The sequence below is a fragment of the Sinocyclocheilus anshuiensis genome, unplaced genomic scaffold (assembly GCF_001515605.1).
Source record: "Sinocyclocheilus anshuiensis isolate Anshui unplaced genomic scaffold, SAMN03320099.WGS_v1.1 scaffold415, whole genome shotgun sequence".
Classification (NCBI taxonomy): Eukaryota; Metazoa; Chordata; class Actinopteri; order Cypriniformes; family Cyprinidae; genus Sinocyclocheilus; species Sinocyclocheilus anshuiensis.
In genome coordinates, this window is record NW_015552655.1 from 795,784 (window position 1) to 811,753 (window position 15,970).

At 39.2% G+C, this 15,970-nt stretch overlaps 1 protein-coding gene across 1 annotated transcript in view; it reads right to left on the reverse strand.

Annotated features, from left to right (window-relative positions):
* The window catches only part of ntn2 (netrin 2), a 33,453-nt gene that overhangs the window by 13,120 nt on the left and 4,363 nt on the right, over positions 1 to 15,970 (reverse strand). Inside the window, exons 3-5 of the mRNA XM_016458749.1 lie at positions 9,020 to 9,189; positions 6,792 to 7,756; positions 6,325 to 6,591 (exon numbers count right to left, since the gene is read on the reverse strand). Of these exons, the coding sequence (XP_016314235.1) occupies positions 6,325 to 6,591; positions 6,792 to 7,545 (1,021 nt within the window). The 5' untranslated portion in view covers positions 7,546 to 7,756; positions 9,020 to 9,189. The remainder of the gene's footprint in view (positions 1 to 6,324; positions 6,592 to 6,791; positions 7,757 to 9,019; positions 9,190 to 15,970) is intronic.

Genomic DNA, 15,970 nt, shown 5'->3' on the forward strand with positions numbered 1-15,970 from the left:
TTTGGGGGGGGGGGGATTACGGGTTACTTCAAATCACTAACCTGAAGTATGAGCAACAGTGATAGTGATGCTTGTCTTAGTGAACGCCACTAATAAAAAACACCAAAACCACAGAATAACACCTTCCACAGAACATCACCTGTGAGTTTTAACACACATATGTTTTATCAACTAGGAATAACAGCTCATTTAAAATTCCATCCGTGGTTTTATGTGAGTATAAATATCAGAACATTTGGCTCACAGGTGTTTCTAATTGATTAGGCGTTTCCTGTTGCGTAGATTGTTCACACATGAAAGAGTCGTGAAGTCTCGCGTCTCCGTTCAGATCTTTTGTTTTCTGCCTGTGAGGGAAAAGCGAGTGTTTTTAGATTCCAAAAGAATTAGGAAAATTGGGAAAAGTCATAACACAAGAGTTGGGTGTAGTCAAAACAGCAATTTGGCAGTGAAGCTGCTTCGAAACTGTAGCTGGTCGAGCTACAAGCTACTCATAATTTAAATGACAAACAAGCTACTTGAAAACAAATGGCTAACTACTCTGTATAGCCAATATTTTTTTATTTTTTGCACACACAACAGTATTTTTTGGCACAAAAACAATGAGAATCTCTATTAGGGTAAGAGCATAAATAAATACATTTACATTACAAACAACGAATATATGGTGTGTTTTCTAGATTTATTAGTTGTACTTATTGTAAATTGATTTGTATAATGATCAATAGAGATCCTCATATATAATATTTAGCTACAAAAAAAGATAAAAATTCATGTGTAAAATGTCTTCAACACAGGGCCTCAAATTAATTAGTTAATCTGTTTCAGTTTAGTGAATCGGTTAATTCGGATGATCATCTGATGTTATTCAAGTGGTTCGCAAAAAGTGAATTGCATAAAATTTTTTAATGAACCAGTTCACTAAAATCTTCCTATTGCTATATGAGAAAAAATGAATAACAATCGCCAGAACACTGTACGAATCCTGCCAGGTTCGTTGGCAGGCCCTTCAAAAACACAACAAGATGGTGATTCAAAACAACCAAAAAAACAGGAAAATGTTCGATTAGTCAAGTCAATCTCGGCCCTTGGCGGACATGTTTTTAATCTTTTAAACTTCTATTCAACTAAACAGGCATTTCACTTGCTGAAGAGTGACTCACTTCGAAACTCCCAGAAACAGGCAACAGCTGGAAGTTTCTTCTCTGAAGGTTTGGCACAGGACGATAGCGCAAGACTAGCGATGTTGATGAGTTACAGACACGCCGCCGCTATTTCATGCTGGAGATCTCTGACTAAACGCTACATTTTATAAGCTTTATATTTGTTTTGAAATGTCACGATACTTACGCTCACATAAAATGGAGTAATAGGGTGCTGAGAGTGCTTTTATTTATTAATTTACTTAATTGGTTACATGTGTTTAGACGAGCCCAACATAAAAGGTGGCATTTAGTATTTTTGGTTTACAGGCATCTTTCAGAATATTTAGATAGTGAACAGGAAATATAGAAATCCAGTCCAAATTTCTAGATGGCTTTGGTTTTACGAGAGCACAAACAATTTTTTTAACGAGTTCTTCGACAAATGTGTCCTTGGAATTGTAGCACGCAAAGAAACAAAACGACAAGCTAGTTCCAAAACACATAATCGCTGGCAGACTAACAAATAAACAGAAAGATAAACACATCTCTACAGGGTTTCTCTACAGCATCACAGCTTTATATCATTAACGCTCTGTGTGGCGTTTTTTTTTTCCCTCGGAAGCAGCATGTTTTGGTTTGTGACGTATAGGAAATCCAAGGCAGTAAAAGTGGGCTTGTGTGTGTGTTTAATGAGGATATGGTTAGTACTCATACTTCCAGTGTCCTGTGCAGGTGGCCGTGACTGGCATATACACACATACTTTATTATATTAACCTAGCAACCGCATAGCAACTAACTAACAACCACTTAGAACTCATTAGTAACTGCATATAAAACACAATATCAAGCACTTAGAACACACCTGAAACCGCATAGCAACTTTACCAGCAACTCATAACACCCTGGCAGGATACACTAACTACCAAAACTGCATAGCCAACACTAACAATACTGAACACCCCAGCAACCCCATAGCAACGCACTAACCGCCACTCAGAACACTCCAGCAATTGCATAGCAACACATTAACAATCACTTAGAACATCTTAGCAACATAGCAAAACACAACCACTTAAAATACCTTAGAAACTGCATAGCAATGCACTGATGCTCAGATGTTCAGAACACCCCAGCAACTGCATAGCAACACACGAACACTCACCTAGAACACCCCAGCAACTGCATAGCAACACATTAACACACCTAGAACACCCCAGCAACTGCAACGACCACCTAGAACACCTTAGAAACTGCACAGCAACACGCTAAAAACACAGATCAGCCCAGCAACCACATAGTAACACACTAACAGCCACTCAGAACACCCCAGCAACTGCATAGCAACACACTAACACTCACCTAAAACACCCCAGCAACTGCATAGCAACACATTAACACTCACCTAGAACACCCCAGCAGCTGCATAGCAACACACTAACACTCACCTAAAACACCCCAGCAACTGCATAGCAACACACTAACACTCACCTAAAACACCCCAGCAACTGTATAGCAACACAACACTCACCTAAAACACCCCAGCAACTGCATAGCAACACATTAACACTCACCTAGAACACCCCAGCAACTGCAACGACCACCTAGAACACCTTAGAAACTGCATAGCAAGTCACTAACAACACAGATCCGCCCAGCAACCACACAGTAACGCACTAACAGCCACTCAGATCACCCCAGCAACTGCATAGCAACACACTAACACTCACCTAGAACGCCCTAGCAACAGCATAGCAACACATTAACACTCACCTAGAACACCTCAGCAACAGCATAGCAACACACTAACACTCAATAGAACACCCCAGCAACTGCACAGCAACACACGAACACTAACATTGAACACCCCAGCAACCGCAAAGACCACCTAGAACACCTTAGAAACTGCATAGCAACACACTAATGACACAGAGCAGCCCAGTAACCACACAGCAACGCACTACCAGTACCAACTAAAACATCTTAGAAACTGCATAGAAACACACTAAGAACTACTTGGAAAGTCTTAGCAACCACATGGCAATGCACTAACATCCACTCAGAACACCCCAGCAACCACATAGCAACACACTAACTGTCACTTAGACCATCTTAGCAACCGCATAGCAACAAGCTAACAGCCACCCAGAACACACTAGCAACTGCATAGCAACAGCAAGTTTTGACATTTTCTCCAGTCAAACTGCTTGATTTGAGCGTCAGAGCCTCGGTTTGTGGTCGGCCACTCATTAGTCTGCTATAACTCTGCTAATCTCTTTGTCCTTGTTCTCTCAGCTGAATGGCGGGATGATTTTAACGAGATCACACTCAACCACTGCCAGGTCGGGCACAAAATCGGCGGGAGTCCTTGGCGTGTCGAGGCGAGAAAACGAGGGAGTGGAGTGTGTAGCGGGGGTCAGTCAGAGACGGGGCCACCAAACCACAGCAGATGGCACGAGGAGAGACAGAGCCAGAGGTGAGGGGAGACAAACACAGAGTGCTGCCAATCAAACGAAAGAAAAATAAACGATCTGCAAACTCTCAGAGACATGTAGAGAAGCACACGGGAAAAAAGACCGAGTGGACAGGAAGAATTAGACGAGGCAGAGAGATTTATGGGAGACATTAGTGATACTAATGGATTGTCAGGACTGCCCAACTGGAGCATTTGGGCACAATATATCTTTCCTGACACAAAGATTATTACATTTACACCGTTTGGCTAATTTTTCGTTCAACAATTATACTGCCTTCTGATAAGATAAGATAAATATCTGCAGCTGCTACTGATCTTTAACATATGGATAGTTGTATATCTACAGATAGACGCTGGAATCCTAATATAAGAACTAGAGCCATCAAGTATATGCATCTTAAAAACATAAAAGAAAAACTGTAGATAGATAGCTAGACAGACAGACAGACAGATAGATAAATTAATTAAAATAAAATAAAATGAGTAGTTACATATTTAGCCTAAATTAAGCTCAATAGGGGTTATATCATTTTTGACCAAATGTTGGTTTGTACAATAAACTAAAAAAAATATTTAACAATATATTAATTTATTTATTTGTGACAAACTGTAGCTACAAAGTCAAATTCAAATTCATAAATATAAAGTGTTTGTGTTGCTTTACAAAACTCTATATTGCAAAAGTCTGTGTTGATAAATAAATATTTATTTTTTTAATTCATAGGTGCATTTTAAACTTTTTCTGCAGAGTGACTATGCTGTAAAAAAAATACGCTTACATTCTGCTAAACGGCACTGCGCTTCTTCGGCAGCCAGTGTAAATTCAGTGTTAATATGGCCGCCAAAATAAATAAACGCTGCTTTCGCACACGTGTGAAATAGGCCTAGTGCTCTCACTGCTGTCAGGAGCATTGGGCTCTGAGCGTGGGCTGTTCAGACACGGGCTAAGAGAAGAGGTTTATGTAAAGATTAACATACTGCAAGACAGACATACACAAACACAAATCTCGGCCCTGCACTCGAGTGTCAGTCTGTATGTATTCAATGGAATGTATCCAGCATTAATACCGATACAGGTGAAGTCAAGCTCATAAATCAAGTTCAGATGTGAGATGCGATGAGAATTAACCTTCACGATTTTGCCAAGAGATCATTTCGTAACACCACACTGCAGCTCTGTTCTAAAATGTAGTGAGCTGTCTACCTAGACAGCAACTCCAAAGGGTTAGCAGCGTAAATATGCTGCTTTCGATATTATTTTGATTTATCTTTCACAAGAAAGCCAATTCCAGAATACACTGCAATACAAGCTCCAGTGAAAAAGTCCATTCAATATGGCGGGCAGATAGAGAGAAATGCTAAATATAAACATACTGTAGAGTAGTTCCAGTCTTTTTTGATTTGTAATTTGTTTGGCCAAGCAACATTTAGTGATATTTAGCATAACGTTTCATTCAATACTGACATGTATCAAAAATATAATTACAAAAGAATACAACATTTTGCCTATTTTACTCAAGATTTGTATGTGTTGTGAATTTTCATAAATAGTTTAGCAAAATGCTACCATCAAACTCCACAAGTGTCCATCACAATTGATTTGATGGTAGCATTTTGTTAAGCTGAGTGGTCCAGATGAGTGGTACAAATCATTGGCAAATAAGGCCTATTCACGCTAAGAAAGATAATTATTAAGAACCCGACATTATATCAGTATTCATGCCAATGAGCGATAACGATCTGTTTATTATAAGCAAGCACTGCCACTTTGTCATCTGCCACTTTAAATGCTCATGCTCTTGATTTGGGTGGACTCTGATTGGCTGTCAATGCTTTATCATTCATCAACTTGAAAAATCGTTCTGAATCGTTCCTCTGTGCACAAATGGGTAAAGACATGCTTTTTGGTCGTTAAATAATAGCACAAATACCAGCAAACTGACTACTGCAAATCTCGGTAAATCACATTGCAAGATTTATTTAAATACTCTCCTCTCATAAATTTAGCATCTGTAAGGGAAACTACTGTAAATGCATATGCAATAAGATCAGTCGCAAAAGTAACTGTGTCCATGCCTTTTCATTGCATATTTTTCACTGTGTGACTTTAGTAAATCTTGACAGTAGTGTTTTAACGGCAGAAGAGGTTTTCACTGGTACAAGCTGTAAGTAACTCTGGCTCTAGGTTATGGAACAGCTAACGAAGATTGAACAACTACCACATTTTAATAAGAACTAGGGGTGCGACGATAAATCGATGATCGAGGATCGATTCTGCGATTTTCCGAATGCATCGCGATTCTCAGGAATTGATTCTGAGCTTAAACTCTAACAGCAGATGGCGCTCTCAAATGCTCACAAAGAAGAGCGCTTGTGCGTTCGGCTGAGTAATGCAAGTGGTTAAATGCACTTCAGCTTTTATGCTTTTATGACGCGAGATTACTGTAAACAGTCCACTGTGAACACTCTTGTAATTTGCTTTAACCTTTAAGAACTTTATGAATGATAATTTTAGATTCAAGTGGTGTGTTTAAGGAACTGGAAGCAAGCAGAGAACGGCTGTTTCTAAAGCACGCAGCACCATCTGCTGTTACAAACTAAGCTGAGAATCGATTCTAGAGAGAATCGCGATGAATTCAGAATCGATTCACGAATCGATTTATCATCGCACACCTAAATGAGAACACAGTGGTCTGTGTGCAACTTACGCAAGCACTCGTTGGCTTCTTTCGCTGTTGCACGTTGCCAGGGCCGGTCGTAGTGAAACGGTTTGCAGCGGTCACACTCCGGACCCTCTGTGTTGTGCTTGCATTCGCACACCAGTTTCCCGTCCTTCTCTCGCACACACCTGGAGGCGTGGCCGTTACATTTACACCTCCCGCCCACTTGGAAGTCGCCAACCGCGTAGTAATAAGTAGGCAGCGTTCCAGGCGGCCCGAGTGGGTCTTCGCTCTCGCGTCCCGACATTGGCAGCGCTCTAGGGTGCTGCGGGCGACTGAAGACCACTCGAATGTCAGTGACCGTCACCCAGTCCTGCAGAACAGGGCTCATTTACACCTCCCGCCCACTTGGAAGTCGCCAACCGCATAGTAATAAGTAGGCAGCGTTCCAGGCGGCCCGAGTGGGTCTTCGCTCTCGCGTCCCGACATTGGCAGCGCTCTAGGGTGCTGCGGGCGACTGAAGACCACTCGAATGTCAGTGACCGTCACCCAGTCCTGCAGAACAGGGCTCGAGTCGAAGTCCTTGCCCGAAGGGCGTCCGTCTAATGTGCTAAAGGCGATAAGGCCGCCGGAAAGCGGGTAGAGATCGGTGTGTCCATCTGTGCATAAAGCTTCCTGTTCGTTCTGCTTGGTGATCGCTGCTTTGTTGGGTCGGTTGTACATGCGACGACACTGCGACGAATAGAACTGGTAAGGCGTCCAAGTGCGGCCATAATCCATGCTCTTATAGATGGCCAGCGATTCGGGCCGCGGGGAACAGAACTGCAGGCTGACGTACGTGATCTCGAACTTCTTCCCGAGCGACAGCGTGAGCGTCACGTTGAGCGGTGAGCCCTGCAGGTTCTCCGACTGCCAGCAGGTGAGGTTGTGGGCGGAGTTTAGGTCAGTGAGGTAGGAGGCAGGGTGAGCATGGCGAGAGTCCAATGCATCGCAAACCTGGCATGTGCGCACAGCGGGACGGTCGTCGCGTTCCACTAAACTGCAGGAGCGAGACGGTGGCCGGCCGCATGCGCTCGATACGCTGACCTCTTGGCCGAATGCTGCATTGATGAACTCTGGGATACAACGGCGGGCAACACCCGTCTCGTCATAGCAAGGGTCTGTCGGTGTCACTTGAGGCCCGGTGAATGGGTTCAGACTGTGACTGGAGGCCCAGGGAAGCGTATGAAACAAAGTAAGCAGAGAAAGCAAGTTCCGAAAACTCTGCATGATGTCACGGGAGGGAATGATGAATGTGGGATGGGGAAGGGAAGGAACGTATCCAGATGGATGGGTAGAGAGATGGGGAAGTCAAATAAACAAATATGGCTGTAGCGTCTCTTCAGACTGGAGTACGTGTGATATCTTGGAAAGGCGACCCGACCAGAAAACGTCCAGTGGATAGACGACTTTCCCAGAACCAGCTCTCGGCAGTGTGTGTCTGGAAATGGAAAGGCACAAAATGTCAACAATATTCATGCACCATAAGATTTATATAGTACTTCATAGAAACCATGTTAAAAAAATTATGTTATTACAATGATGCCGTAACACAAGTGAAGTGCACTGAAGAAAACAAGGTACAAAAACAGGGCCTAAAAAACTTTTTTTTCAAAAAATAGTCAGTGAAAAGTGGAGCTTATCCTTTCAAAATGTAAAAAATACTAAATTTAAAAATTAATAAATACATAAAAAAACAAAAATAAAAAAATATATTTTTAAAATATAAACATTTCAAAAATAACTTTAAAAATAAATACATTTCATCATACATTTAAATAACAACAAAAAATCAATGAATAATAAATACATTGTAAAACATAAAATAAAATAACTGTATAAAATGAATAAAATAGATTTAACCAAAACAAACAGACAGAGAGTTACATACAGTATTCAACCTAAATTCAACTGTCACTCAATAGGGGCTAGATAGTTTAGGACCAAATGTTAGTTTGTAGTTATTGATAAACTCACAGCACTAAATCAAATACTACACTAAAAAAGGGACATCAGTGAGTTGTGAACTTTATATTTAAGTTGTTGAAATACTTTGCAGCTGAACTTTTTGCAATCATTTGTAAAATTCACTGCCGTGATGTTACTCTGATGTGTGTGAATGCCAGGACATTGCCATGCAGTTGCAAAGGTGTTCTAATTAGATTTTAGTGTTGCTATGCAGTTGCTAGGGTTGCCAAGTGATTGCTCACAAACCAAATCAAAAGTGTTCACCCTCTAGTCTCTAGATCTGGCTTCAATGTGCATTTGTGGGATTTTCCGCCTGTTTTATAGGCCTGCAGATAAAAGTGGAGCATTTGATCACTTAGTAAAGTAGCAACACATCTTTGCAACAACACAGACAATTATTAATTTCTAGAGCACAAACGCAGCAGGACAATGCAAAATGGGAATCAGCAACAATAATAGTGACGATTGTGCAAGTGTGTTTAGAAATGCTCATTTATAGACATTTCAGCCATTTTAGGAAAGCCGTGCATGCAGAAATACACTGCAGCTGTTATTACAAAATTGGGTTAATTTTGTCTTGGTAAACACATGCTGAGCTTCCTCATGTTTTCTTGGGGAGTTTGGGCCGTTGGGAGGCCGGGGGATTTGAATGAGAACATTTAATATAATGTTGCTGTGCACAGATGCTACGATACAGTGATATTTATCTTGTTTTAAAACAAAGAAAGCGCACTACCTCTACTGCTGGAGGAATCAGCAGTCACAGGCCGTTCCGCATCCTATGTGCCATGTTCCAGACAGACACCGAACGTATAAAACTCGATACTCTCAAACTCTCCTGATGCTTGGATCCGCAGGTCGACGCGCATATGATCAGCCGGGAGGGAATCTGATGAGATCCGCACGCTGTTTAGAGTTAATGAGAAACAGTTTGACATTAGCGTGTATCTGAGCCGAATCACACTTCTACAGCACTACAAAGAGCAATGAACCATGAAACCAGAGTAAAACTCCTCTCTTAGGACCTGTCACTGCGTGTGTGTGATGTGAATATCAATGTGGCTCGTTCTGCTCGGGCCCCTTTGCAACGGTACAGATGGACCCTCAAATAAAGACAGTAAATACGCAACTTATAAATTTGATAAAAAGCCCGATAAATTAATTGTTATTATTGTGCTGAAAAATAGATTAGAAATTGGCTCAGATGCATGAAGGCTTCATGTCACACCTGTTACTATATCATGCTCTTCCCATGCAATTACAATGAAGCTGTCAAGCATCAAAAAGGGCACAAAAGCAACCGAAAGACTCATGAAAGTAGTCACTGTGTGACTATTTGTGTCACACAACTATACAATGTGTGAGAAGCAAACAGTAATGTGATGTGTTTACTGAAAATCAGAGAATCAGAGATGTCAGAATCATTCGTTTGAGTTGGATCTTTCAAATGATTCAGTTGATTCAGTTCACAATCCATTCATTCATTTAACTGAATCAATAGTACAAAGCTATGATTCTATTACATTTTTATAGTGATTTTGTGTCAGTTTTCAAGTTTTTAGGTAAGCATATTCTGGCATTAGTATTATGAAATCTACGAAGCCCGTGTTTTTGATGAGAATTGTAGAGCATATGTTTTATATGAAGACACAATAAGCTCTGAATGGCCCCTTTTTTCCCTGTTTCTGTCACATTCTACCAAACTCTCTCTCTCTCCATACACACCTCTTCAGTCACACATCATCAAACACCAAACAGAGAATTAAGCTCATTATTTGACCCTCACGCCGTCAGCCGAACTCTCTCACCCCCACCTCTCTCTTTCTCTACCTCGCTCGATCACTCTAACATAAACACACGGAGAAACACACATAATGGGGCTCCACTAGTTTAACCACTACTGAAAAAGTGCCTTTTTTGAAGACTTGTCTAATTCAGTTCAAAAACTGTATTGCAAATTATCAGTGTAACAATTTGACAGAAAAAGAAAAAATTAGATTGTGATGAACAAAGTCTGATGAACGTTATCTAGCATTATTTCAGAATCTTCCAGCATCTTGTGGTTCAAGAAAATAGTACCTAAATATTACATTTAAATGATATATATTTTTTAAATTGCTACATTTTAATTGAACAGTTATTTTACACAATATTTACTTGGAAAAAAATAGACATTAAATATATAAAATAATAATTTATATATATATATATATATATGTGTGTGTGTGTGTGTGTGTGTGTGCAATGTATGTATTGTATTGTGTGTATTTGGCAAACGCTTTTATCCACATTGACTTACATTACATTTTAAATTACATTATGTTTTATAAGTTCATGCATTCTCTGGAAATCAAACCCATAACCTTCTTGTTGCTAGTGCCATGTTTTATGGTTTGAGCTACAGAAATGCTACATTTTTGCATTTTTCTAAGTCTTAAAACTTTATTTATTTTCCAAATCCAAGAATCCAAATCCAAGAAAGTCAATGCGGTCTGAGACGTTTGGACCCCATTGTATGTATACGCACATATTCTGATTGTGTGGTCTTTTGGTGTTTACACTGTGTGTGTGTCCATGCCACAACATCATTTAGTGACGGTTCCATCAGATTCTGAGAAAAAGAATACACATCCCTCTGATTCACACACACATGGGAGCATGCGACAGAAATAGGTGAAAGGTTTAGTGAGACAAAAAGGGACAAATATGGACAGAACTGAGGAAAGGGACTGTATGTGGGGGGAGAATAAAAAAGACAGATAGTGGCTGAAGATAAAGGACGTCAAAGTAGAGATGAGATATATGAGAGAATGAAAGAAAGAGAGATAGATCACAATGAAGAATGGACGTCTCTCACAGAATTACTAAATATGGAGAGTCAAGTTTCTGCATCGAGCATGTGTGTGTGTGTGTGTGTGTGTGTGTGTGTGTGTTACTCATGACACAGAATTTATCAGAGCTGAGACATAACACAAGTGCACAGGCTCAGATGGCAACTAAATACATTTCAGATTTAAAGGTGAAGTACTATTTCTTTTGATGCTAAAATACCTGTATACCAGGGTAAAATGACAAATATAAATCAATAATAAAAAACTCAATATAATCGAAAAACTTCAATAAAAATAAATTCAACCCAATAGTAATATTTACAAAGTGCAAAAACTCATAAAAAAGCACAAAAAATACTACAATTAAAAATGAAAACTGTAAATATAAAAAAGAATAAAAACTATAAGTAACACTAAAATATCAATTAAGATCCAGGCAATTCCCGATGGATACAATTTTGTTATTAAATATCCCTTTCAGGTTAAATGGGTTGAATGCAGTTTCATGTTGATTTTAATGGGAGAGAGAGAGAAGAATTGGTCTGGACAAACTAATCCAGAGCATCTCAGCAGAGAATAATCACATATATCACTCACCTGACTCCCTTTTTCAATACCAATTTAATCCACAGAAAACCAATCAGTGTTGATTTGACCTAACATATGGTGAAGAAGTGTTGATAACTACATCTTTCCATGATTTAAGTTTTATCGAGTCTCAGGCCCAGACTGGGGTTTTGCACTTGGTTTCTGGTCCAGCAGGTGAAAATGGAGCATCTGACACTTAAAGTAAGTAGCAGCACGCTCTCCTCAACAACACACATTATTCGAAAAACCATTCATGCCTGGGAAGGTTTTCGATGGTTAAAACTGATTAAAAAGTCACATATAGCGAGCCGACAAGTGAGTGGAAAGAAAACCGCCTGGTAAAAGAATGCAGCCACTGCGACCAGACCTTTCCCTCACACACACGGACCAAACCCAGCCCTCACTAAAACAGCAAAACCTGATCCTTAACCACACACACACACTCACAGAAAAACACACATGATGACCGGGTCATGCATTGATTGCTGATTTGAAAATAATTAGAAGATAATTTGAGAATCTGTGCAGTAATACATCATGCCTTGCATCACACTTCTGTAATTTTACTTTGGGGACAGAAATGCTGCCAGGCGTTCACTAAAACTAATCTGGCAAAAGCTTTTTCCTCAAAGAAAAAAAAATGATGCATAAATAAATACATGTTTTTTTAATTCTAAAAATGCAAAGAAATAGCTTTGGTTGGTTTGTATTAATTATACTTTGTTTTATATGAAAACAACAGAAGTCATCATTTAGATATGCAAACGTGTGTGGTTTAGGGGGTTTTAGTGCATGGGTTCTGTGTAAAATAACACGCAGACTTTCACAATCTCACACATAAGTACACTTTTTCCATTCGACAACAAAAATTTCACCGCTAGGCATCACCAGCTTTGAACTCAGGAGGGAAACCACAAATCATTTTATGAAGTGTTCAAATACTGACAAACACATTTCATGCACCACACTCGCACACACACACACACACACACACACACACGTACAAAGTCATAAGGTGCCAAGGCTACAACAGATTGAATCATTTAACACCGCTCTCCGACTGGACACACTCTGTGTGTGTGTGTGTGTGTGTGTTTAGGCACACCCCAAAAGCTACAGCAAGGGAGTTGCACGGTACAGAATAACTTCAAGCACACACACTCCCACAATTACACTTTTACGGCTGTCACCTGCTATTTTATGACCCCTGACCTCTTGACATGCTTAAAATTACATGCATAAACAGACAGACAAAACACACACTCGAGAAGCAATGCACGACTCTTAAAGGGGTCGTATCATACATTTTTGTGTATATATATATACAGTGGGTACGGAAAGTATTCAGACCCCCTAAAATTTTTCACTCTTTGTTATATTGCAGCCATTTGCTAAAATCATTTAAGTTAATTTTTTTTCCTCATTAATGTACACACAGCACCCCATATTGACAGAAAAACACAGAATCGTTGACATTTTTGCAGATTTATTAAAAAAGAAAAACTGAAATATCACATGGTCCTAAGTATTCAGACCCTTTGCTCAGTATTTAGTAGAAGCACCCTTTTGATCTAATACAGCCATGAGTCTTTTTGGGGGGGGTCTGAATACTTTCCGTACCCACTGTATATATATATAAATATGTGTGTTTTTTCTTTTTTTAAATTAACCTAAGATCCACTTAAATATTAGTAGTTTTTTTTGCACCAAAAGCAGTAATTTAGTGGTAAAAGATGAGCTGTTTTCCACAATTGACTCTTTATATTATGCAGTATGGATGGCCATGTGTTCAAATGTATTCATCTGTCTAAAATCAGAGGTTTGCAACACTTTAATAAATGTTTTGAAATCTGAAAGTTGCTTTAATACTACACAAAACTCTTTCATCTCAAAAGATCAAGCTAAATTTGATTCCTAATATGACCCCATTTAAGGTAAGTCCAGTAAAGCAGTTAAAGTTAGTGTAGGGACTTTTTTGTTGGCGACAAAAGAGAAAAGGGTGTCATGTGCGCGCGCACACACACACACACAGATGAAGCTTCCTGTGCTGGAAGAGGAGGAGAGTGAAATATAGGCCATGTTGACTTTAGCTGCTAAGGTGGACCGAGCCAAGACTGTGTCAGATCCAAACCTTTCACTGAAGTTGAAAAACGCTGCTCTCATGTTGCCCAGCGCTGAAAATACGGCCCAATTACGTCTTAAAATGCAGGAGGAATGGAACATAATGCAAAATCATATGCATACAGTGCATTATCACAAAAGTGCATGATGTATGCTAATTAAAGAAAGAGTTCACTCAAATTTTTGCCATCAGTTATTCACCCTCATGTTGTGGGATTTCTCCCTTCTGTGTAACACAAAAAAATGTTTCGAGAATGTCCAAGCTGCTCTGTGCATACAATGAAAGCATACGGTGACCGGACTCCAAAATGGACAAAAAAGCACATTAAAAATATCATAAAGTAGACCATATGACCATTCCAAGTCTACTGAAATCAAATGACAGCTTTGTTTGAGGAACACCTGAATTAAAGCATCTGGAAAAATTCCATCTTTTGATGGAACATTCCATTTTTTCCAGCATAAAAAAAAAAAACATCACATAAGATCTGATGGTGTTCAGTATTATTGATATCAATATTTGAATACGCAATGCAATGCATTCTTAAAAGTAAAGGTTTCAAAAGGGTGTTTTTTGGTTCCGTAAAGAACCTTTCAGTGAAACATTCTTTAAAGAACCATTTTTGTTCTAAGCGTGAAGAACATTTTAATAATCTAAAGAACACTTTTCAACTATAATGAACCCTTTGTGTAATGAAAAGGTTTCATGGATGTTAAAGATTCTTCATGGAACCATCAATGCTAATAAAGAGTTTGGGAAGCTTTTCAACGGAAAAAAAAATGACTTAAATTTTAGTGTGTTCTTCACATAAAGCTTTAGATAACTTCAGAAGACCTGGAATATAATGCATGGAGATTTTATACGGGACTTTTATTGTGCTTTTTAGTTATTTTTATGGACTGACAGGCTTTCTGCTTTTATTTTATGGAAAAGAGGAGCGTACGCATTGTGCTAAACATCTCCTTTTTTTTTTTTTTTGAGAACTATTCCATATAGTGCTGGCAGAGAGAGCTGGGATGTTGTAAGTAGGTCAAGAATCAAACTGACACACGGTTTAGTTATCAGATCTCTCTCCCTGTCCGCTACACCTCTGACTTTACTGTCAAACACAGTGCTTTTCGTCTTGACAGCTCTGAAACGTCTAATATTTTTTCCCTTTTTCTCGAGGGCCAGCAGTGGGCAGGACCAGTAAACTGAGCTGGCGTAAATGTTTTTCCCAAAGTTTAGCTCTACAGTTCATCTGTGACCCCGGGGAAACCAGAGAGGGGCTTCACTGCAATAAAATCACAGGAATCCAGTCCACACAAACACACACACACACAAACGTGTGTGTGTCACGTCCATCAGGGGAAGCAGAAATCTCGACGCTGTCACGCATACCTAAGAAGACTCGTGAAGAGTTGCTAGAGTTGCTTTCTCTCACGGACCGGGAACGAAACAGAGTTTGGTGCGCTCTGTTAAATCACCATTAAAAACATTAAAAAAATTTAGACTGTAATTGCCCACCTGTCAGAGAGTGAGCAGGGCACAGGACCCTCATTATTGTCTAATTAATATAATCTGATTATTCATAATTATAAACAACAAAACACACTAAATGTACACCTATATATTAAATTGAGCTAATTTCATAAACATCACTGCTTTAACTTATTAACTTGGTGGCTAATTAATAACAATTAATCAGTTTGCATAATAACTGCATATAAATTAATGTTTTAAATCAAGTCATATGAAATTATTTTTACAGCTTTTATAAAAAAGGCACCATAGTAGCCTCTTAAATTCATGGAAAATCATACAAAACAGTGTAAAAAGCATTTAATCTTTTAGTTTAAATCTTTTTCTATGTTAATATTACGCTGTCAAACACTAGATGCAGTAACAATCACTAGTTAATATGATTTTGGAGGAAAACTATGGTTATCAAGGTAAATTTTCATACATTAATGCATGCATTCAGTGTAAATTGTAATTGAACTGGTTGTGATCAGCAAAGCTCTCGTTCACCTGCATGACATAACTATATAGAGTTCTAAATGATACCATGCGTATCTCCATTTATGATAGCAAAATGCATGATGCAGATATTACAACACTTGAACTGTTTGAGAACTCACCTGAATCTCTGAATCCCGTCTGAACC